The sequence below is a fragment of the Macaca nemestrina genome, chromosome 19, assembly GCF_043159975.1.
Source record: "Macaca nemestrina isolate mMacNem1 chromosome 19, mMacNem.hap1, whole genome shotgun sequence".
Taxonomy (NCBI): domain Eukaryota; kingdom Metazoa; phylum Chordata; class Mammalia; order Primates; family Cercopithecidae; genus Macaca; species Macaca nemestrina.
In genome coordinates this window covers 22,201,539-22,225,363 of record NC_092143.1, presented here as the reverse complement: position 1 = coordinate 22,225,363, position 23,825 = coordinate 22,201,539, and the positions used below count along the sequence as shown (strand labels likewise).

Here is a 23,825-nt window from a genome sequence, read left to right as displayed (position 1 = left end):
CCTCTGCGGTGGTGAAGACATTTTTGTTTGTTTGTTTGTTTGTTTGTTTTTGAGATGGAGTCTTGCCCTGTCTCCCAGGCTGGAGTGCAAGTGATGGGATTTCAACTCATTGCAACCTCTGCCTCCCGGGTTCAAGCGATTCTCCTGCCTCAGCCTCCCAAGTAGCTGGGACAACAGGCACTAGCCACCACTCCCGGCTAATTTTGTATTTTTAGTAGAGACGGGATTTCGCCATATTGACCAGAGTGATCTTGAACTCCTGACCTCAAGTGATCTGCCCGTCTCAGCCTTCCAAAGTGTTGGGATTACAAGCGCGAGCCACCATGCCTGGCCATTTTTGTTTTTAATCGGTGTAGTATCCCTAACCTAAATATTTTACATGGCCTGAACTTTCTGTAGTTTTGGCAACAATGGAATCTTTTGAAACCTAGATCTCTCAACCAACTGCATCTTCCATTGACTGGTGAAACACTAGTTTAAGCCAGTTCATTTTGACCATGTGCATTTCTGTACTTGATCCCTATTTTGTTTCAAAAATAATTTCCATCTCTTCATGTAAACGAATAAGAGCCTTCTGTTTCCTTTAATGGCGAATTGCCTCATCTTTTACTGTTTTAAAAATTTTTTTTAACATAATGAGAACATGTGATAAAAGGTATAACTGAAGTTTCCTGGCTTTGCAGTACCTCAGGGAATTCGGTAAACTGTGTTCCATTTGAGGAAAGGAACAGTTGGAGTAGGAGGTAGTGTAAAGATAACATAGCAAATAAGCATTTTACCAGAACCCTCTGAAGTCTCATCAGACTGTGCCATCATCAGAATCCCTCCCTTCTCATCCACACTGTTTAAAGCCAGCATCCAGTGGGAAGCCCAGAGCTGGTACCGCCTTGCTTTCCTGCCAGTTGCTGACATACGGCACACAGTGCCAGTTAAGGGCACAGGCTGATGGGCACCTCAGCCGCACACCTCTCGGTTTCCCATCTGTAAAATGGGCACAATCATTGTACCTGCCTCTGAAGGTTATTGCAAGGACTAGACGCAGCCTTGGCACAGAGCCCACAGACAGGGAGCACTGTGTAAAGACCGGCTGCCAGCCGTTAGTACTGGGTGCCTGTCTTTTGGTGTCTGGGCAAAGCTTTAACCTGTTTTATCAGTTTGGAACTCAAATGTCTCCCTGGCAAAACAACATGGGCATGTAGATATTTTGTGAAGTTTCATTGAAATGCACTTAGGTTAATGGTTCAGGGGCAGCCTTTCAAAGCTATCAGGTTGTGAAACAGCTTTGAATAAGATTGTCTTGTCCTTCTGCTGATTGTCTTTTCTTTCCCATGTTAGCAGCCGTAGCAGCAGGAGGAGAGGTGGCAAGTGGCCACACTACTCTGCTCACATTAAGCAGACAATTTATGGTCAATATTCAGTGAATTTCCTTTTTTTAATAGTACAGTTAACTGATATTTATATTAGCTTTAAAATTATAGCAAAAGCAGCCCAGGCGTGGTGACTCACGCCTGTAATCCTAGCACTTTGGGAGGTCGAGGCAGGCAGATCGTTGGAGGTCAGGAGTTCGAGACCAGCCTGGCCAACGTGGTGAAACCCCATCTCTGCTAAACATACAAAAATTAGCTGGGCGTGGTGGTGTATGCCTGTAGTCCCAATTACTCAGGAGGTTGAGGCAGGAGAATCGCTTGAACCCAGGAGGCGGAGGTTGCAGTGAGCTGAGATTGCACCACTGCACTCCAGCCTGGGTGACAGAGCGAGAGACTCCATCTAAAAAAAAAAAAAAAAAAAAAAAAAGTGCAATCAGCCAAATAGAGAACTAACAGGCACACTGCCTAACCCCTTGTGTAACTGTCATTGGTGTGTGTCACTGGGGCAGCGTGATTAGGTCTGAGAGCTGGAGAGCAAGGCTGTCATTATTCTCAAGGCCTTCTGCTGACTGCTGCTCTGGGTAAGACATACAGAATCTATGGGCACTCTCTTTACCGCTTTATGCTAGATGAGGCCTCTCCATGTTGAGTTGTAGCAGATACAGCTAAGAAAGTAAAAGAAATGAAAATCTCATCAAAAGGATTGGGACTAGTCTCATTCTTCATGCATACCTAAACCGTGGTAACTTTGATTTTTTTGTTATCCTGTATGGATTGTTTAGAGGAGACAGATGGCTTTCCAGTTCATCAAATTTTTTCAATTATCTAAAAGGAATTCCTAAGCTTGGAGCAAGTCATTTCAATAAATCTCATTCATATTTACCTGCTGCTTCCTTTTAAATGGAAGAAGAGAATGCTTTTCAAGTGCACTTGAAAAGTAGCATCTGTGAATTAGAAACTTTCTCTGTAAACTAGCAGAGGAGCAATAAGAGGCCAGGATTCAGCACGAGGTAGGCTGGATTCCTTCTTGGGTGGCTCAAGCTAGCTATGGGGCTGGTCTGATCACATCTAAAGAACTGCCAGACTTTTGTGCATTTTGAATGTGGTGGAACCAGCTGCATATTTTTATATGAGAGCAGCAAAGTCATTGTGTCCCAGTTTGTTTCTTGGGTCATCTGAACATCAGAGGCCACGCCACAAGCACCGTAACTGAGGGACATAGTGTGACTGTGGTCTGTTGGACACCCTGTGGTCCAGGCCAGTGACCCCTGGAGCTGAATCATGACTTCCCAGATGACTCCCAGAGCCTGAGAGGGAACTAGCGTGTGTCTCCAAATGATTTTTCACCTGGGCCTCTTTGAAGTCGGGAGAGATACGTGCAGTATGGTAGATGTGGAGAGGGAGAGGCATGGTGTGTCCAAAAATTAGCAGGACCTGATCCATAAACGTGGATTCTGAAGCAGTGCACTTACTAAATCAAAAAGCAGTGTACTTGCTGGATTTAAAAAGTGTGTGTATTTTTTTGTGAGATGCAGTTTGTAGGATGCATTCATCACTAGGCCATACACTGTTTCCGCTGGCTCTCAGCTCTCAAGAAGCTCTTTAGTTTTTAGCATTGGATCAGTAAACACTTGTTAAAATGTTCCTAGCATTTCTTTGCCATCTTCTCTTTCAGCTGGACCCAGCTGTGCCTTCAAACCCTCTGTGGCCCTGCCTGTCTCTTCCCTCACTGATCATGTTCTCCCAGCTTCTACAGAGGCTTCCTTAGCATTCTGCTTGGTAGCAGACACCAAACAGAATCTCAGCTAGCTCAGTCCAGGCGCACGGGCTCCTGGTCTCCTGGGGCGTGGTTACTCATGTCTCCTCGGGGCCTTCCGCCCTCCACATTCCAGTGCCAGGCCCTGGACCTTCGTCTCTATTCATGATAAAACATTTTTAGGAAATGCTGACGTTTGGTGAAGAGATGGAAACACTAACTCTTTGTTCTCTTCCTAACAGACACGAGACGACTTCCTGGGCCAGGTGGACGTGCCCCTTAGTCACCTTCCGGTAAGGACAGTCTCATGTTTGCCGCTGCGCGCTGGGGCGGGGGTTTCTAACTGTTTGTAGTCAGCGTATTTTCAGAGTGATATTTCTTCACCACAGTGGAGAAGGCTGAAATGAAGCATGTGTGCTGTGGCCCTAGTCCTTTGTGGGAAGTGGTCCTGTCAAGGGGATGGAGGAGAAGCTGGCTGTAAGAGTCAAGGGTGCCTGCGTCGTGCACATGCGTTCCCATCCACCAGCTCTTCTCTTTTCTGCACTTCAGCTGCTCCACCTTTGTGTATCACATCTTATAAAACAGACACCTCCTTCACTCAGGCCTCCCTTCTTGTCGCTTACTGTCTCTGCTTCCTAATGCATCCTCCGGGTCCCATCAGATGTTTGCGCTCTTTGTCTGGAACTGCGCATGCCGTTTCTCTTGGATACCTCTGCACAAGCCATAATAGCATTTCCCAGATTTTGGTGTCTGGCTTTCTCAGTCAGCATGGAGACAAAAGAAGAGCCTGTTCATTCTGAGTGAACTTGTCAGCTGGAAACACCCACCCTCGCTGGAACACGCACCGAGTTCGCATGTGTGGCGCTGCCATTTCTCTCTGCTCCAAGTAGCAGAGCAGTCGAGGCTGTTGACTAGTGATGGGCATGAGAGCTGTCACCCGAAACAGGAGGCCGGGCAGACAGAATGTGGGGGTAGGACCTGGAGAAAGGTGGATCCCTAGCTCCTATTCCAGCTTCAGTTTTCCAGCTTGTCCCAGCCTTCCTCCTGGCCTTCCTCCCTGGGCAGCATGGCGTGATAGAAGTAGCAGCTGAGAGAGGAAAGGCAAATGTTTCTGCCTTACAAGGGCATTGTGTTATTTTTTTAAATGCTTTGTGTGAGCAAGTAGCATAACTAGTCTATAAACTAAAGTGACTTAACGCCCTAGCATTAAGCTTCCTGCTGTGTGGAAATTACGGCTGTTTCCATATGTTAAATACCAAGAAAGATTGTATCTTACCAAGGAAGCTTTGAAGATGTGTTGTGAAGGAAGGTGATAGCAATAATTGACTCTTACTCACTCAGGGGAGCTGTTAAGGAAGAAAGGTTGCAAGGTTCCAAAGGACTGGAATTGAAAGTGATATTCTTAAAATAGCTTGTTTGTTTCTTTATAAAAATCTGAAGCTCCAGGGTGCTACGGGAGGGGCCTGCGTGGGGCTTCTGCGTGAGACCTATTCCATGAGCCATCAGAAACCTGACTATTCTTTTCAGGTCACATTAGGAGAACGTGACTATTTCACCTTTTGTGAGGAAAGGCGTCACATACTTCTACATTTTCTGTGTATGTTCTTCAAACTGAAGCTGTGATCCTCTCACACTTTTGGACAGTGTTGGTTGATGGGCCAGCTCTTCTCTGGACATCTCCAGCGACCCTTTCCCTAATGTAAAAACCACATCTTAGCCAAGGGAAATTATTTTCTGAGAGGCACATATTCTAATATTCTCTAAGAGGCAAAAGTGACATGTTTAAAAACCTTGCTCCGACAAGCTCTTGTTTGAGTGAGTGAGTGGTGCTTGGTGTTAAAAGGTTGAGCAGGGCTCCCAGAAAATAGAAAAAGGTTTGTCCTCCGAGACCAAGTCAGCAGAAAGAATAGTTTAGCTTTGGATTCTGAGTGGAGGCAGCGTCAGTGAGCCTCCAAAGAAGGAAGCAGTGCGGAGGTGCAAGGCGGGAATAGAAGCCAGCCGATTACAGAGGGTAGAGCCGTGAATGCCAGAGAGGACCGAGTGCGTCTAGTTACTCGTGTGCCCAGAGGGTAACTTGCAGTGGAGTGCTTCACCTCCATACTTAAAACTCACTAGCTGTTTGCAGCCAACTACAGTCAGGGAGATGGACCACAAAGAAAACAAAAGGAGAGGTGTGAAGGTATATTATTTATTCATGTGGCGGTAGAACCCAAGTAGCATGTTCTGAATGCACGTGGCGGTATTTCAAGTGTTCTCGTGTGTGTGTTTGGTCGTGTGTAGAGGACGCTCGTGGGGAAATGACAGTGGCATTCTTTTTTGTGTGATAGCACACAAGTGTGAGTGGAGAGGGTGGGAGCATACGAGTATTTTGTGGAGTGAATTATGGATGCTATGTTCTTGATTAGTATATGACCATTGTCAAGGTGGATTATTTACAGTCTACAGATTCAAAATTTGTCAAAACCACCAAAGTTTAGATACAAGGAAATAGGCAGACCAGGCGCAGTGGCTCATGCCTGTAATCCCAGCACTTTGGGAGGCCAAGGCAGGAGTTCGAGACCAGCCTGGGCAACATGGCAAGACCCTGTCTCTCTAGAGAAACTTAAAGATTAACCCAGCATGGTGGCACATGCCTGTTGTCCCAACTGTTTGGGAGGTTGAGGTGGGAGGATCACTTGAGCATGGGAGGTCATTACTACACTGAGCCATGGCTGTACCACTGCACTCCAGCCTTGGAGACAGAGAAAGCTCTCCTTTGCTTTTACATTGAGAGACCAAGAGCAAACTTAGCTTTAATTGTACCATCGTTGACTTTTTTCAACTACCGTTTTCACATTTGTCTGTTAAATTCAGTGCATCGTTGCCTAAAAGTTCATATGATATTTGATAACTTGTATCTATTAGTTATTTAGAGGTAAAGAGAACTGCGAGATCTGTATTAACACAGAGTGAGATTTCTGGCAGGTGTCTGTCTGTTGCACCTGCCTCTTGACTTGTCAGCTCTGTCTCCCCTTCCCCTGGAGCCCTCAGCAACCCACCTTTGCCCAGCCACAAAATATCTTTGTCCCTGGGAAAGGCAGTGGGGCAAAGAGAGCTATTTTAAAACATTAAGTTTTTCTAAATCCCAGTCATGTGCCACTTAAGACAACCATGGCTCACTCAGGAATTTAAATTTTCATAGATGAGGCATTTTCAGGGTGGTGGTATTATTTGATGCCCTGCCTGTGCTTGAAGGTAGCTCAGCTGATCAACATCCTTTTACCCCCCTTGTATAAGTTTATGGCTGGTAGCAGGTAGCAGGCTGATGGTTCCCTCTCATGAGTGCAGAATTCAAAGTCATGGAGTTAGGAGGGACTTAAGAGACACTGATTCGCTCCCAGTATATTCCAGGTGAAAAAGCCTGGGCCCATAGAGGGAGGGCACTTGCCCAGCAATAAGCAGGTCATTGGTGGTGCTGGATCTGACCCTGGGTGTCCAGCATCATTGTGAGCCTGTGGTGTGGTCAAGGATGTGGGCATGGGGTGGATTCGCCCAAGGCTTACATGCTTGCGGTGGTTGCATCCAGGTTTCGAGTCTAGGGACCCGCAGGGCTCTCTCCTTCCGTTTGCCTGCAGAATCCTTTATTTCACTCCATTCCATAGTGAGTACACCTAGGCTGAAAGCAACTACTCTCTTTCAAGATGAAAGTACTGTGTATCCAGATTTTCTTCTGAGTGCTCTTACCCTGGAACAGGGGCAACATTGTGGCTATTGGGGCCAATAGCACTGTTTGCAGCAGTCTGTTGAAGATGGCTTTCCCCCAGGAGCACCCTCAATGCCATCCTGGGAGTCTCCACTCGCCTCTGCTCCAGGGAACAGGATCAGGTTGGAACCTGGATGAATGCCAAGAAGAATCTTGTAGTTATCTATAAGATCATCTTCTAATTCAGGCTAGAGAATTTCCATGAAGGTGAACTTTCATTTTTAATGCCCTAACTGTTACTGCTTGGCATTGAGTTGGCAGTACTGACAAGTGGCATGAACATGTAGAATTGGCCAGTGAACATGGCCAGTGTTTGCTGAGTGTGCCAGGTGCCCTTGAGAACTTTATGGAAACCAACTCAGTTGATTGGTTTGATCCTCACAACAGCCCTGTAAGATACGGTTACAGCCCCATTTTATAGATGAGGACACTGAGGCGAAGAGAGGTAAGGAACTTGCCCTTAGCCACTCGGCTCTGTAAGTAACAAAGCCAGGACGCAAACCTGGGATATCTGCCTTTTGACCTGTGTGGCATCAGTCATTCAAGCTGCACAGGGCATGGACAGACTCACGTTCAGAGTCCCTCCAAGCTCCATGGTTTTCCCCCTTCACTCTCTTGCATGTTCTCTGCTGCTCTTAGATGGCTCATGCCCACTGGTGATCCTGTAGGCTTTGTCATACTGTTTGATTTCCTATATTTAAACTGTCCTTTCTCCCAATTCTCCACCTCTCAAAGCCTTCCCGTCACCCTGTATCTGACTCCACATCCAAAATCATTTTGATTTCCAAGTCAGTCAGCGTCTTCACTGTACCCCAAGTCTCACAGAATGTCACCTCTCTATGTCAGTGAATTTGTTCTGCCTTAGCTTCTAGTGGATTGTTGGCACAATGGCTCTTCCCTTGTAATTGTAACCATAAGCGCTGGTATACCATGTTGTATCCACATGTCATTCACATAATATTGCTCTCAAATTATTCATTGGTTGACAGGGCATGGTGGCTTATACCTGTAATCCCAGCACTTTGGGAGGCCAAGGCAGGAGGATTTTTTTGAGCTCAGGAGTTTGAGACCAGCCTGGGCAACATAGGAAGACCCCCATGTCTATAAAAAATAAAAATATTAGCCAGGCATAGTGCACACACCTGTGGTCCCAGCTACTTCGGAGGCTGAGGTGGGAGGATCACTTGAGCCCAGGAGGTCGAGGCTGCAGTGAGCTGTGATTGTGCCCCTGTATTCCAGCCTGGACAGCAGAAGAAGACCTGTCTCTAAATTAAATAAATAAATGTTGGCTAAATAAATGAAAAAAGGAAGGAAAACCAGCAATAGTTTTCTTAATAAATTTTCCATTTATTTCCTTATATATATTTACAAACCTTTTGGTAGAAAATATTTTCAAAATGTATGCTTATTACTGCCTCATAAGAACAGTCTAAAAAATATAATTTACTTCATTCAATGATAGTGAATTTTGAGAACCTCCGTAGTTTACTACAGATCAGTTGAACTGAGTGCTTACATGAGTACCTACTTTGTGCCAGGCAATATTCTTGGCACCAACGATCCAATGGTGAGCAAATTCAAGTCTCTGTTCTCATGGGCTCACATTCTGGAAGTGATGGATGATAAACTAATACGTCAACAAATGAACACGCACTTTCAGACAGTGATATGAGGAAGCTACAGCAGGACGATAGGCTAGGGGGATGATAAGGGTGGCTGATGGTGGGAACTCTGAGGATGTGACCTGGGATCTCCTACTTGGATGCCAGGAGGAAACAGCCATGCCATCTGGAGTCAGAGTTGTCCAGCAGAGGGACCTGCCTATGCATCGGCCCTTCTGCAGGACATACAATCTGCATCCATGGCAGATGAGGACAGGATGGTTGGGAGTACAAGGAAGGAAGAGAGAGACTGGTTCCCAATGAGGTTAAAGGTGATTCAAAGCCAGATTATAGTTGGCCTTCTAGGTCACAGGAAAGAATTTCCAGTTTATTATGAGAGGAGTAGGAACCCATTGAGAGTTTAAAGCAGAGAATGACATAAACAGATAACATTTCAAATAGAAGCGCATACGTACATACACATGTGTGCATGCATGCACACACAAACCTGATACAGTAAATCACTGGACTGTGGTTTATCTCTTACTATAGAAGTATTTGAAATTGTGTTTAATTGAAGGGTCTAGGTATTTGAGGTTTTACTGCATATATAGTATTTTAAGATTAATGAAATAGTCACACTTATTTTTCCAGTTTCCTGCTTTGGTAGGCCAACGAACTTCGCACAATCAAATGAACACCGATTTCTTTAAAAATGAACAAATACCCTACTTGTACTCATAGCCTCATGAACTAAACCTCAGCGGAAGGTCGATTGGTGCTGCTTCCTGGGGTGATCTCTGTGCAGGAGATAGTCTTTCAATTCTCTTAGGCTGATGATGTGAGATTTTAATGCAAAAAACAAAGTTGCCCTCAAAGATTAAATCTTGTATATTCTTCTGTTTACTCCACTCGTATGTGTCTCGAGTCACAGGCATATAGCAGGGTACCCACCAGTGACCGCTGGTTCTCCGAAGTTAATCAGCTCTGTGCGACTGAGGCCACACCCTGCAGTTAGAAATTATACTTGGCAGTGACAGCTATAATTTTGTCATTTGTCTGTGGCTGGGGCTGGCTTCTAAAACCCGGTGTGGATAGTGACATCTAGTGGATCTCCAGTAGATCAGTTCCGTGGATCGTCAGGTACCAGGTGAAGAACCACATTCAGTGGTGCCACATTCTAAAATCCAAAATATATTCTCTGTGATCCAGTTGGGTGTATCTAAAACATGAAGTTATCGGGAATATTGAAACTTAATTTGTTGTTTTTTCCCCACAGACCGAAGATCCAACCATGGAGCGACCCTATACGTTTAAGGACTTTCTCCTCAGACCAAGAAGGTGAGGCTTGTGGGTAAGGGTGGTGGGGGTGCCTGTCCTGCGTGCTGTGGGTGTGGGTGGTGGGGGTGCCTGTCCTGCGTGCTATGGGTGTGGGTGGGTGGGGGTGCCTGTCCTGCGTGCTATGGGTGTGGGTGGGTGGGGATGCCTGCCCTGCGTGCTGTGGGTATGGGTGGGTGGGGGTGCCTGCCCTGCGTGCTGTGGATATGGGTAGGTGGGGGTGCCTGCCCTGCGTGCTGTGGGTGTGGGTAGGTGGGGATGCCTGCCCTGTGTGCTGTGGGTATGGGTAGGTGGGGATGCCTGCCCTGCGTGCTGTGGGTATGGGTAGGTGGGGATGCCTGCCCTGCGTGCTGTGGGTATAGGTGGGTGGGGATGCCTGCCCTGCGTGCTGTGGGTATGGGTAGGTGGGGGTGCCTGCACTGCGTGCTGTGGGTGTGGGTATAGGTGGGGGTGCCTGCCCTGCGTGCTGTGGGTGTGGGTGGGTGGGGATGCCTGCCCTGCGTGCTGTGGGTATAGGTGGGGGTGCCTGCCCTGCGTGCTGTGGTGGTTGGCTGTTGCTGAAGACGATTTTAAGTGTAGCCTTTCAAGTCACACCCCTTCTTACCAATTTTCTTCCGTTATGCATTCAGTCATAAGTCTCGAGTTAAGGGATTTTTGCGACTGAAAATGGCCTATATGCCGAAAAATGGAGGTCAAGATGAAGAAAACAGCGACCAGAGGGACGACATGGAGGTACGTGGATGGCATCAGGCCTCTCTCCTTGCCTCGAGATCATATTCATGTTTTGCTTTCAAACTTTATAATGGAAGGAAATAAAAGTTTAGAAAGCTTAAATATAAAAAAAGTACGTATGTCCGCAAATTAGTCATTGATAGTCTACCAGTGCATTTATTTGTTTGGGTTAAAGATGAACTTTTTGTGTTACAGCACGAATCTTCGGAGAGATTTCTCTTTAGACAATACCATGCCCATTCCCCAATGTTAGCCCCCCAGCTCCGTGGAAGTCTCCTCACACATTGAATTCTGTTATTGCTGTGGACTTGCAGCTCTTTGTAAATTCCTTTTAGCCATTGAAGTCGCTTCAAAGTGGGTGAAGGAATTCAGAAAATCACTTTTTTCCAAGTTTCTTACTCATTTGGCCACAGGTGACAGCCTGCAGTAGAAAAACCCTCCTCTAGAAATGCCATTCTGGAATGAGCTGACCAGAGGACGTCCCTTTTTTCCTTGCCGACAGAGCTGCCCGTATTTACCTTGTCACAGACTGATGCTGTGGATCGTAGCGTACCTTTTCAGCACACGCCTCGGACAGTGCTGTTTTGTTAGACAAATTCTCATATTCTCAAAGTGTCCATTCAATGAGACCTCTCTAGGGCTTATTCTCGCATCTCTTTGCAGCTGTTGCATGTATGTGATGTGTGAATACTGTGTGGTGGAGAAGTTACCCGAACACCCCTCCGCCTCAGCGATCATATTTCCAGGCATTATTTCATTTCCAAGCCTTCATCTCTAGATATACATGAAGAGGAATAATGTGGGTGGTAGAAATTTATGAATGTTAACATTTCTTAAGCACGTCAACAGATTTTCATCTCAAACCCAAGGAATTTTTTGCACTCTTCTTGCCTTCCAACTGCAGTAACCAGTGAATTACTTAATTTTCCAGTGATTTTAGCAGAGGATGTTAGGAAGCAAATACGTAATGCCTAAAATATGTGCTGTAAAAATGGAACTCGAATTTTGGTACCATGAAACCCATTAGTGTGGACACAGCCAGTGTAGAGGGCCTGAGTAGAAAGCGGCAGCTTTCAGACTCCTGGCTCCTGCGGTTGTTCGGGATGCAAAGAGGAGGCTTCTCTCTCAAAGCCCGCCTCCCTGGGGAGCAACAGGGCTGCGGGCCTCTGGTCCCCTGCGCCATGATTTCTGTTAGAACACAGGTGCAGCGCAGCTCATCTTCCCTGCTCCCTTTACCTCATGGAGGTGTTGAAAAGATGACAGCTGTAATGTGACCCGCATCATTGGCAGGGCTTTGTACAGCCTTGGAGGCCCTCAAGTCAAAATAACAAACATGACATATAGGAAGAGTATGATGTGACTTAAGTAGTGTCACCAGCTGTGCAGATCCAAATCATGTTGTCCTGCAATGTAGTCATCTTAGAGGGCAGCACAATTAATTGGCCATTACTCAAAATATTTTTGAGGTGTTTCTAGAATGGATTTTTTTTTTTTTTTGGCCTTCAACTGGGAATTTACTCAAATGTGTCCCCGAAGCCATGGCTAGAGCCAGAGAGCCCCAGAGCAAGGAGACGGGCACACAGGGCTTCTCCTTGCTGCCCTTGTGATGACCTCTTCCTCACAGCCGAAGAACCAACCTCAAAATCATCCCTCTCACTTTATTCCACAGCATGGATGGGAAGTTGTTGACTCAAATGACTCGGCTTCTCAGCACCAAGAGGAGCTTCCTCCTCCTCCTCTGCCTCCCGGGTGGGAAGAAAAAGTGGACAATTTAGGCCGAACTTACTATGTCAACCACAACAACCGGACCACTCAGTGGCACCGACCAAGCCTGATGTGAGTACCGTGTGATGGTCGGGAACACGTGCACTGCACAGCTAGAGACAAATATGGCGGCCCTCTGGGACAAGGCTGGGAAAGAAATCATATGTCAATAAGAGCAGATGGTGGTGTGGTACGAGGTTCCTCTCCATTTATGTAAAGCATGCAAGAGCAGTCAGACCTTGTATATTGTAAGCAATTGCCTTTGAGTCACATGCTGCTATTTTCAATGTGAGCTGATTGATTTTCTATGTATTCTTTTATGTCGATTTCTGAAATACAAAGCAGAGGTTGTTTTTCTTAGACCTATCTTACGTTTGTTGATTATATTGTTTTCTTCTTCACGTTTCTCTCCCAACTGACCCAGAACAGAACCAGCAAGCAAATTGGCTTTGCAATTTTCTGTTTTCTCTAAGTTTTTGGATTTTTACTCTCTTCAAAGTGTTGATTTGGAAACCTCAGAAAAAAATTTTTTCTTTTTTTAAGGAAATGTTACCTTCTTAATATAATCAGAAACACATGGCAGAGTTGCAAAATCAGAATTAGTAATTACTGTGTATTTTAATCCCTCACCAGCCTCAGGGATGCAGTAAACCAATTCCTGTTTTGTTCCTTCAGCAATTTGCAGTTTGATTGATAGCAAATAAACACTGGTTAAAACTCATGAACTTTAAAAATGGTTTTGTAGCAGCTTGTTTTTAAATCATTTTATATAGCAAGATCTAAGTCTATTGATAATACATCAAAGGGCAAAAACAAAGTCTTAAGGAAAAGGAATTTTATCCTAGAAATTATGAGCTGCCTAGCAGCCAAGACAAGGAGGAAATTATCGATGAACTATATAACTTTCAGTATGTAATAAAAGCAAGTCTACAGGGTAGTATAATTTTCTTGTCTACTCGAACTCTGAAAGAAATTGGCTAATAATACATTTTAGACAACAAGCAGTATGAGGTATCATGTTCTTAAAAACCTTTTATCTTTAGAAATTGCAAAGATACTCTACATATGACTGTGGTTGGGGAGGGTGGCCAAGTCTTCTGGTCTAGGTGTTGTTTAATTTAGAGATAAAGCTTACAGAATCTGGAACAACAAATAGCTGTCTTCCCTGAGCCCCCAGGTGGGTTCTCGTGAATATCAGCCGTTCGTGATCAGCTTTAGACGACCCAGCGTGGGTATTCGCTCAGGACAGCACAATAGTCTCAGGACAGCAAAAATATCAGAGCAGCTGCGTAATGCTGAACTATCTTTTGTTAAAATTGTTTCCCATGGAAATAGTTTGGTGGATTCTTTTTGTTTTTTATATTATTGCTTACTATTTCCTTTTGATTCATGCCCATAGCTATTAGAATTGTTGTAATCCATCGTAGCTATTTGTAGTAAAAACGAATTTGGACCCACCTTGGGCTTGGTTACATGTAGTGACTAGAAGAATCTTGGCAGCAGTATCCTGAGCAAAGCACCATTATCTACCTTTGCTCAACAGCATGAGAAAGAAGTACCTGAAAAGGTAGGTCCTCATGCGACCTCTGCAGAAAAGTGGCTAGGAGCAACTCACAAAGGGAAAAATCCTGACAGCTAATACATATATGGAAAAATATTCAACTTCATAAATAAGGATCATGCAAATTGGAGTTTGTATTTTGGGGACAAATGGGGAGAATTGCTACTTTCTCTACCTCACTGAGTTGTGAAACTAATGAGGGAATTCTGGAGAAAACACTTCCTACATTTTTAAATATATACTATTTTTTTGATGGCTCTACAGGTGTATACATGTCCCCACACTCATCAAGGGGTGTACATTAAACATGAACAGCTTTTTAGTGTGTTGAGAAGACCTCAAAAAGAGGTTTAAAAGAGAAACCATCTTTGGTGACAGTGTCCCAGAAACTAAAACAAAAGGTATAACTTGCTGGCTCTTCACTAGTCTAGAGCAACAAGGGAAAAATGCAGTTCTTTTTCGGTTGTTGTTTGTTTGAGACAGAGTCTCAGTCTATCACCCGCAGTGGTGCCATCTCAGCTCACTGCAACCTCCACCTCCCAGGTTCAAGCGATTCTCCTGCCTCGGCCTCCTGAGTAGCTGGGATTCCAGGCACCCACCACCATGCCCAGCTAATGTTTGTATTTTTATAAAGATGGAAAGTTTCACCATGTTGGTCAAGCTGATCTCAAACTCCGCTCACCTGAGCTGCCTAGCAGCCAAGACAAAGCCTCCCAAAGTGCTAGGATTACAGGTGTGGGCCACCGTGCCCGGCCAAAAAATGCAGCTCTGAATCCAAGTTCGGGTTCACATGTAGTTTTGGGAGAAGGCAGAGGCGTAACTGCCCTATCAGTGAGGCAGCAATGTCAAAGGGAGAGGCTGAACCAGAAAGGACACAGCAGGACTTGGCAGAACCTGAGGAGCTCCTGCTTCCAACGGGCATGACTTCTAGAAGGCAAGAGGAAAGTTAGTTAAGGAACAAGAGTTTCCACCACAACCTCTGCTGGCAGGCTCTTTATTGGGATATAGTATAAGTTCATTTCAGAATGTGTGAGAAAACTTTAAAATTTGTGTTTTAGAAAGAGTCTATAATGAGTGTTCTTGATAAGTAGTATATTTCAATTAGTCTGAAATAAAGATTTCAACTTTTGAGATACTAACTTGTGACATAATTTTTGTTAATGGGATATACTGTCTTATTGAAAGTGTCTGTGAGAGTTTTCCCTGAAAAACTTTTTGGCATTTAAACTTGTACACTAAAAGCCTCTGACTACTATTTTCCCCCAAAGTATGATTATGATTGCCTATAATTTACTGCAAAAAAAAAAGTTTGTGTGGTTTTTTTTTTTTGAGAAGGAGTCGCACTCTGCTCCCCTGGCTGGAGTACAGTGTTGCAATCTCAGCTCATTGCAACCTCCACCTCCCGGGCTCAGGTGATTCTCCTTCAGCCTCCTGAGTAGCGGAGACTACAGGCACACGCCACCACACTCGGCTAATTGTTGTATTTTTAGTAGAGACGGGGTTTCACCATGTTGGCCAGGCGCGTCTCGAGCTCTTGACCTCAAGGGATTCACCCGCTTTGGCCTCCCAAAGTGCTGGCATTACAGGCATGAGCCACCACGCCCAGCCCAAAAAAGTTTTCCAAATTGAATCAAAACTTTTAGATCCTGAATTGAGAGCATCACATGACAAAAAATAGGGTATGATGTTGCAGTGTTCAGACCCCAGCTGACTAGAGAGGTTATCTCCTGATGTTATTAGGATTTTTAAAGTAGGGTAAAGGGGGGAAATGCAGTGTCACGATTTTGAGATTCTGTCAAAATGAGCTAGAAAGCAGCTGAAAAAAATTCATGTTGGATCAGGTATACTTCCCTCCAGATGACAGCTTTGAATTTGTACCTTTTGTAGTCTTTGGTCAAATTGCTGGTGACCAAAAGTAGCTGCCTTATGATTGCTGGATTTCTAGAAGGATTGGGACTGCCCAGCTGCTATGTGAACTCACCTGTCACCTCTGCTCCCAGAGGCCTGACTTGTCACTTGGGCATATGGGCGGAGGACTTTGATTTCTGTTTTTTATTAAACACTAAGGTATATTTTGAAATGTATACCTGAAAGATGCTCAGAACGGTGTGACTAATGCATTTTAAAACTGCATGTATTTGATTGCAATGAACCTTAACCTATTTTAGGCATGATATGGTGGGAGAATTCTCACACTGGATGACCAGCTAAGTTGTCAGTGTTTGATGCTGACACTTCAGTGGGCATCTGGCCCTCCATGAGCATTGGACTGTCATGAAGGGCCCGATCTCAACCGCTTCTCTTCTTCTCCTTCCCCCTTTCCCACGTGCTCAGGGACGTGTCCTCCGAGTCGGACAATAACATCAGACAGATCAACCAGGAGGCAGCGCACCGTCGCTTCCGCTCCCGCAGGCATATCAGTGAGGACTTGGAGCCCGAGCCTTCTGAGGGCGGGGATGTCCCCGAGGTACGATGTCACCAGAATGCTGCAAAGCCCGGCAGCTCCTTCTTCCCATGTTCTCCAGCTTGATTTTATATCATAGTTTCTTCTCTCGGTAAACATTGTTGAGAATGTAAAGATTACAGTGACGCAGTGAATTAATTACCAGCTGGATATTAATTAACTTGAAAGTGACTATAAAAGTCGTATTTGACAAGGATATGTAGTTCTATATTGATAGAAATGGAAATAACATTATTTTTATTATTTTTTTTTTGAAGACAGTGTCTTGCTCTGTCTCCCAGGCTGGAGTGCAGTGGTGCAATCTCAGCTCACTGCAAGCTCTGCCTCCTGGATTCAAGCAATTCTCCTGCCTCAGCCTCCTGAGTAGCTGGTATTACAGGCACACATCACCATACCTGGCTAGTTTTTGTATTTGTAGTAGATATGGGTTTCACCATGTTGACCAGGATGGTCTCAATCTCCTGACCTTGTGATCCGCTCACTGCCTTAGCCTCCCGAAGTGCTGGGATTACAGACACATGCCATCACACTGGCTAATTTTTTTTCTTTTCTTTTTTTTTTTTTTTTTTTTTTTTGTATTTTTTGTAGAGACGGGGTTTCACCATGTTGGCCAGGCTGGTCTTGAACTCCTGACCTCATAATCCACCCACCTCGGCCTTCCAAAGTGCTGGGATTACAGGTGTGAGCCACTGCATCCAGCCCACATTATTTTTCAGTGTGAAAATCTTAAGATATTTTTACTTTGTAATTTATTTTTCACCAGGGTCTAACCATGTCTCATTAAATGACAACTTGTTTTTATGATAGTTGAGCTATCGAATGAGCCCTGTAACTTGTTTGGGTATCATATGCATATTTTTATTGAGTCGCTTTGACACTTGAAAGAGATTTGTTACCATGAAAATATAAATTTAGGTGAATAGAAATGTGTAATTTTCCCTTTAAATAGTTACGGTATGTTACTTAAAACGTTATGAAATAAACAACAGATTAGCCATAATCTTCCATGCTGTCTTATCAGCTCTGTTTATGTACTAAAAATCCATTCTTCTTAGACATTGTGTTAGGAAGGTCATTTACAATGCAGTGATTCAACTTGGAAAAGCAAAAGTAATGATTCCATAATACGTTCACTCTAAGTTATTTTATACTATTGTTTAATTACAGCATATAGCTTCTATACTGCTGTCATGGTGAATCCTCAGTGGTTAAAAGTAAAGAAAATCCATGACAGGGTGCAGCACAGCAACATGGCACAAGTATACATATGTAACAAACCTGCACGTTATGCACATGTACCCTAGAACTTAAAGTATAATAATAATAAAAAATAAATTTAAAAAAAAAAAAAAAAAAGAAAATCCATGACAATTGTTTGTAAACTCCAGAGAAACAAGTGTGTGTGTTTGGTTTTTTGCCCACACATACAGTAACAAGTGCTGGAAATCAGTCACTGTTCAGAGAGGCAGTGTTATAAAGTGGGTAAGAGCACAGCCTCTGTCTGGAACCAGGCCTCTTTGATTCACATCATGGCCCTACCACTTGCTAGCTGTTACCTTGGGCAAGTTATTCTCTGTGCCTCAGTTTCCTCATCTGTTAATTGAGGGAGGAGTCATATCTTCCTCATGATGATTGTGAAGGTTGTGTGCCTCATGAGAGGCACTTAGTAGGTGTTAATTGTAGTTACCACCATGGCTATTGTTGTTACATAGCTTTGTTGGGGAGCTGGGTGGATCCCCAGTTCCTAGCATTTACCCCAGTGTCTCTTTCTCTGAAAGCCTTGGGAGACCATTTCAGAGGAAGTGAATATCGCTGGAGACTCTCTCGGTCTGGCTCTGCCCCCACCACCAGCCTCCCCAGGATCTCGGACCAGCCCTCAGGAGTTGTCAGAGGAACTGAGCAGAAGGCTTCAGATCACTCCAGATTCCAATGGGGAACAGTTCAGCTCTTTGGTTGTAAGTAGTGGCCTTGTTTGAAAGAAAAGCTGAGCAATGTTTTATTGTTTTTTGTTGCTTTAGGAGAATCTCTTATGTAAATAGTGACCAAGGGTCTTCCAGCTCCCAGCTAACTCTGACATTTTCCAAAGTTCCTCCTTCCCTAGGAGAAGCAGGGCTACACTAAAATTAGCCCAAGCAGGTGAGAATCTTTCTTGGTTTGGAAGGCAGCTTTGCTCACCCCTATACCACTAACACTTTCTTGGTTTATAAAGAACGCAAAGAAGTAAAACTTCATGATGTCTGTAATTATTAGCTTTGACCTTGTAGAATTCCTTTCCCAGCCAAAAGGCTCATGAAAATAGTACCTTTATCACAAAGGTAGTATTTCACAGTAACAGTTAAAAGCCATCAGGCCTAATCAGTCCTCTTAAGTCATATTCTTCAGGATTTATCATTCTCATTTCGCTAATAAGGGCATGATGCTTAAGTGGCTCATCCAAAACAAGGTTTGAATGGGAGATAGAAGACATCTCCTAAGTCCCAGAATATGAACCTTGAGAAAGGTTGTGAAATTGTGGCACTGTCATCAAGGTAGCATTTTAACTGGGGCTCTCCACCATCAGAAACATACTTTCTAGAAGCTTCAGATGGGCTTAATGCCTGAGCCCAATGGAATCAGTCCCAAAGACTTCCATGTTTGACAATACAAAACTGTGCAGAAATAACCCATAGAAAATCCCTGCTTATGCTTAGAATTAAGAGCAAATGAAGTCTCAGTGTTTCTCAAGAAACTGAACTTAAAGGTGTGCAATAAGGCCGGGCGCGGTGGCTCAAGGCTGTAATCCCAGCACTTTGGGAGGCCGAGATGGGCGGATCACGAGGTCAGGAGATCGAGACCATCCTGGCTAACACGGTGAAACCCCGTCTCTACTAAAAAATACAAAAAACTAGCCAGGTGAGGTGGTGGGTGCCTGTAGTCCCAGCTACCCGGGAGGCTGAGGCAGGAGAATGGCGTAAACCTGGGAGGCGGAGCTTACAGCGAGCTGAGATCTAGCCACTGCACTCCAGCCTGGGCAACAGAGCGAGGCTCCATCTCAAAAAAAAAAAAGGTGTGCAATAGTAGATGATGGTAGTCACTCCACTGAAAATAGCATCCTAAACAAAGTAATCATTACTGTGACCATAACCAACAGAAATGATAGCACTGCATGCAATGTAAAAGCAAGTAAGTACTCACAAATTGTTACTTTTGATTATGGTGTTTTTATTTTAAAAGACACTATAGGCCTCTATTACATGAATTGCATTTGTCATTCAGTTAATGTGATTTCACATTAAAATTCTGTGACTTTTTCAAAAAGAGATGTGTCGCCAAGATGAAAATGTAGTACTAAATGGACAGGATAAAAGAGATTGCATATATATGGGATATTTGAATTGGTAAAACTGTTGTTATAGAAACAACATAAACAATGAAGCCCTGTTTTTAAAACCTGTAAAACCAAGGAGGTACCACAGAATCCATGGCAGTAACACACCTTTAGTAAACCAAGTAAACATCGTAATTTTCTTCAGCATTAGTAGTAAGTTAGCAATTCTAGTTCTTTGAATGGGGAGCTCCTGCATTTAATTATTCTAGATGCATGAAATATCCTTAAGACCCAAATACAATATCGTATTATTTTCACATCGTGTTCACTGTTAAATGAGAGTCAAATAGGATATTTGCTTATCGGGATTACTCTGTATTCAAGGGCAAGAACTTGAGCTTTGGCTGGGCGCAGTGGCTCATGCTTGTAGTGCCAGCACTTTGAGAGGCTGAAGCAGGTAGATCACCTGAGGTCAGGAGTTCAAGACCAGCCTGGCCAACATGGTGAAACCCTGTCTCTACTAAAAATGCAAAACTTAGCTGAGTGTGGTGAGGTGCACCTGTAGTTCCAGCTACTCAGGAGGCCGAGGCACAAAAATTTCTTGAACGCGGGAGGCAGAGGTTGCAGTGAGCCAAGATCACGCCACTGCACTCCAGCCTGAGCAACAGTGACGCTTTCATTAAAGACTGACTCTTTCACAGTAACCAGTGTGGAAAGATGTGAATTGTCCCCCATCCCTACCACAGAGTCTTGTTGTACCATTTACTTATCACAAAATATTAAAAATGAGTGAATACTAGAAATTGATACCATGGATAAACTTGCTGATAAGGAGACTCTGGCTTCTGTGTGTGACCTGCTGCTAATCTTCATTCCTGTCAGTTAGGCTTCATTTAACCACATAGACTAATACAAACAAGTGAGAGGAATATTAGACACTACACACTGCATCTTTTTTTATTTTAGCTTGATCTCACTATTTTTAATTATTCCTGTCTTTACTACTTGAAGTCCGCTTAGAAGCTGAAATTGGCTGAGCATGGAGGCTCACGCCTGTAATCCCAGTACTTTGGGAGGCCGAGGTGCGTGAATCACCTGAGGTCAGGAGGTCGAGACCAGCCTGACCAATATGGGGAAACCCATCTCTACTAAAAATATAAAAAATTAGCCGAGTGTAATGGCGGGGGCTTGTAGTCCCAGCTACTCAGAAGGCTGAGACAGGAGAATCGCTGGAACCTAGGAGGCAGAGGTTGCAGTGAGCTGAGATCACGCCACTGCACTCCAGCCTAGGCAGTAGAACAAGACTCGGTCTCAAGAAAAAAAGAAGCAGCAGCAGCTAAAATTATAAATACCAGATCTTTCAGAAGTAGGCCAAGATGATGTCTGAGCTCCTCTGAATATAGGATGCAACTGACTCTTTGTCAATTGTAATAATCAATAAATGTGGGTAGCCACATATCACTGTTTCTTCCTCTTTTTCCCTCTATTCACATCACATTAAAATTTACCTGGAGGGTGCATCTTAAAGCAAACTACAAGACTGCTAGCTTCTTCCTGTTTGTAAAGCAGCATTGGAGTGTTGCAGAGTCCTGTTGAGTCTCCTTCCGAAAGTTTTGGTCTCCTCTTATTTTTGCCATTAATTCTAAGGACCAATCAAAATTCCAGTCTGCTTAACTGAAAATTAAAGTGGAAGATGACTTTTTCAAGGATGACTGTCCTTGCTCTGAAAAGATGTTTCGTTTAATTACCTTCTAATATCAAAGAGCGGTGAATATGGTTGAGTGATGTATTTGTTAAACCAATGAAAGTTGCTTTTAAGAATATATTTCTTGATGCTTCCTGTCTTTTCTTCTCCTTCCAGCAAAGAGAACCCTCCTCAAGGTTGAGGTCATGCAGTGTCACCGATGCGGTTGCAGAACAGGGCCATCTACCACCGGTAACCCATGCTAATTTCCAGTCATCAGTTAACTTTTTGGGCTTTCATTTACAATCATCTGGGCTGCTGCAAAAAGAGTTTTTCCTGTGTAAATTTATTTACCATATAAATGAGATGTTTTTAAATTTCCTGGCAAATTGCCCTAGGAAAGTGGATTTCCAGTACAGAGAATTGTTACTGCCACCCATCTCTAAAATGCTGGAACCTTCACTGCTTTAGTTTTTCACCCAAATTTATACCAATTTTGATTTGCTCACTTAAACTTCTTGGTACATTCGTAATTCCTTTTATTTTACTGAGTTACTATAGTTATGCTCCAGTGATCTGTACTTTGAAAACACGAGTCCCTTTAACCGGGAAGAACTCTTCTGGGCGACCATCCACATGTTCCTTTCTCTTTCTAATGACCTGAAGTCTGAACTCTACAGAGCCTCTGTACCTTCTCTTTAAAGGCAGCTCTGCTCACCAGGAATTGGCTATAATTCTTTCCAACTCTCTCATCATTTTAATAGCTATCAGCAAACGTAGAAGTGTAGGGAATTTTGTAACATCTGATGTATGTAAAAATAAATATTCAAGTTGGAAGCTAGACTAGAACTGCCTTGAGAGATGTTTGATGTACACATTAAAAATGAGAAATTTTACATAAATTTGTTTCTTCTTTTGGAGGTGAAAATATGTGGTTTTAACGTGTTCAATTTGATATTTTACCTTGACAGTTTTTGTCTGTTGCTCTAAAACCTTGATCATTTTTAAGACTAATAATGTATTATGTATGAATTTGAAGGGGGAAAAGTGCATTTAAGGTTTTTGAAATTACAGTGTCTTCCCTCTCGTGTATGTTTTTTCTTGACTTCAAAGGATATTTCGGCCTAGGTTTTCATTTTTTATGTTTGAGAAAAAATTAATGAGTATACTAGTCAAGGAAGCAGCCAAAATAATCGAGTCATTTGTGACTTACGCTGGAGAGACTTAATAATAAGCTTGAGAAGAGCATCTTTTCTGGGATGGTTTCAGTACAGGGCCCCACAAACAAAACAATTAACTGAGATGGACTGGTGGGATCCTTCTCAGCCTCATGATCTGTGATTTTCCTTGAACGAATGGCACTTTCTCTCCTTTTCAAAATCCATGTCAATTTTATTTCCCAAAGAGCTCACTTTCCTGGAAACTGGTGATTCCTCCCTCTTTCTTTGTACTTTGTGATGCTGTAAACTCACTGATCACCAGTGGCCTCTTGAGTTTTGAGTGTTGGCGGATTTTAGAATCTGCTAATTATTTGATAATGGGGGGCAAAACCAGACCAGCTTTCCATTTTTCTCTAAGGCAGCTCACTCTTTTGAGGTTGTCATTGTTTACCCAGATCAAGGATGAGCCACCTCGGGTGGCATAGGGGTCAGCTTCCTTTGTGCTACTGGTCATCAGCGACTGCTCGGCTTTGTCTGGACAGAGTGGGTTTCAGGGATTCTGATCTCATGTCACCTGCCTTACAGCGCTGCCACAACAGTGGTCCCTGATTCAGACAGCCGTGGGTCATCCCCTAAGTGCATTTTACTGATGTAAATTATCATTCACAGCCCAGTGCCCCAGCTAGGAGAGCACGTTCATCAACTGTCACGGGTGGTGAGGAACCAACGGTAATGATCCACTTTATCAGACATCAATGGCAAGAGGCTGTGGGGCAGTTTTAATATTTCATGTAGTGGTGAATATACGCTCTTTTTAAAAATAAGATTAGCTCCTTTGTGCTACAAAGCTGCACACATTTCTTATTTTAAGCGTCTCATTTTGGGATTATTTAAAGGTACTGGGTAAGATAGAATGATTTTTTAGTTCCACATAATTTTCTCAGGAATACTATCAGGCTTTGGTTAAGTGCGTTTAACTTTACCATTTAGAAGATATTTTTGGCTTTAAGTGTTTGTACTCCTGATAAGTTTTTCCTTTTCCTTAGAATGCGTGGTAAAAATAATTTGGTTGGAAGATAATCAGAGAAGCCACAGGAATTGCATGAGACTGAGTGTGATTTCTGGGTGTTCCCAGGGCCATTCTCTTTTCTGTATCTCCCCTACCACATTTCTAACAGGGGGTTAGACTTTTCTTGTCTCCAGAATGCACCAGTGACCCTTTCTCTGCCACCAGGGGGTCTCCTCACAGGAATGAACAAGTTTCCATAATACCAGGGGAGCATAATTAAGATATCTAAGTGATCTAGAAAAATGGATGTTTCTGTAAGCCAACCATTCTTATTCATTAT

At 43.7% G+C, this 23,825-nt stretch overlaps 1 protein-coding gene across 12 annotated transcripts in view; it reads left to right on the top strand.

Moving 5' to 3' along the window:
• LOC105477069 (NEDD4 like E3 ubiquitin protein ligase) overlaps window positions 1-23,825 on the top strand; it is a 362,247-nt gene that overhangs the window by 277,643 nt on the left and 60,779 nt on the right. For 6 of the 12 annotated variants that reach the window (XM_071085266.1, XM_011733409.3, XM_071085268.1 and 3 more), the window contains 8 exons: window positions 3,366-3,416; window positions 9,746-9,807; window positions 10,434-10,536; window positions 12,206-12,372; window positions 16,196-16,328; window positions 18,104-18,280; window positions 21,494-21,568; window positions 23,146-23,205. In XM_071085266.1, coding sequence (XP_070941367.1) covers window positions 3,366-3,416; window positions 9,746-9,807; window positions 10,434-10,536; window positions 12,206-12,372; window positions 16,196-16,328; window positions 18,104-18,280; window positions 21,494-21,568; window positions 23,146-23,205 — 828 coding nt within the window. The remainder of the gene's footprint in view (window positions 1-3,365; window positions 3,417-9,745; window positions 9,808-10,433; window positions 10,537-12,205; window positions 12,373-16,195; window positions 16,329-18,103; window positions 18,281-21,493; window positions 21,569-23,145; window positions 23,206-23,825) is intronic. The other 6 variants (XM_011733413.3, XM_071085264.1, XM_071085265.1 and 3 more) reach the window with 2 other exon arrangements.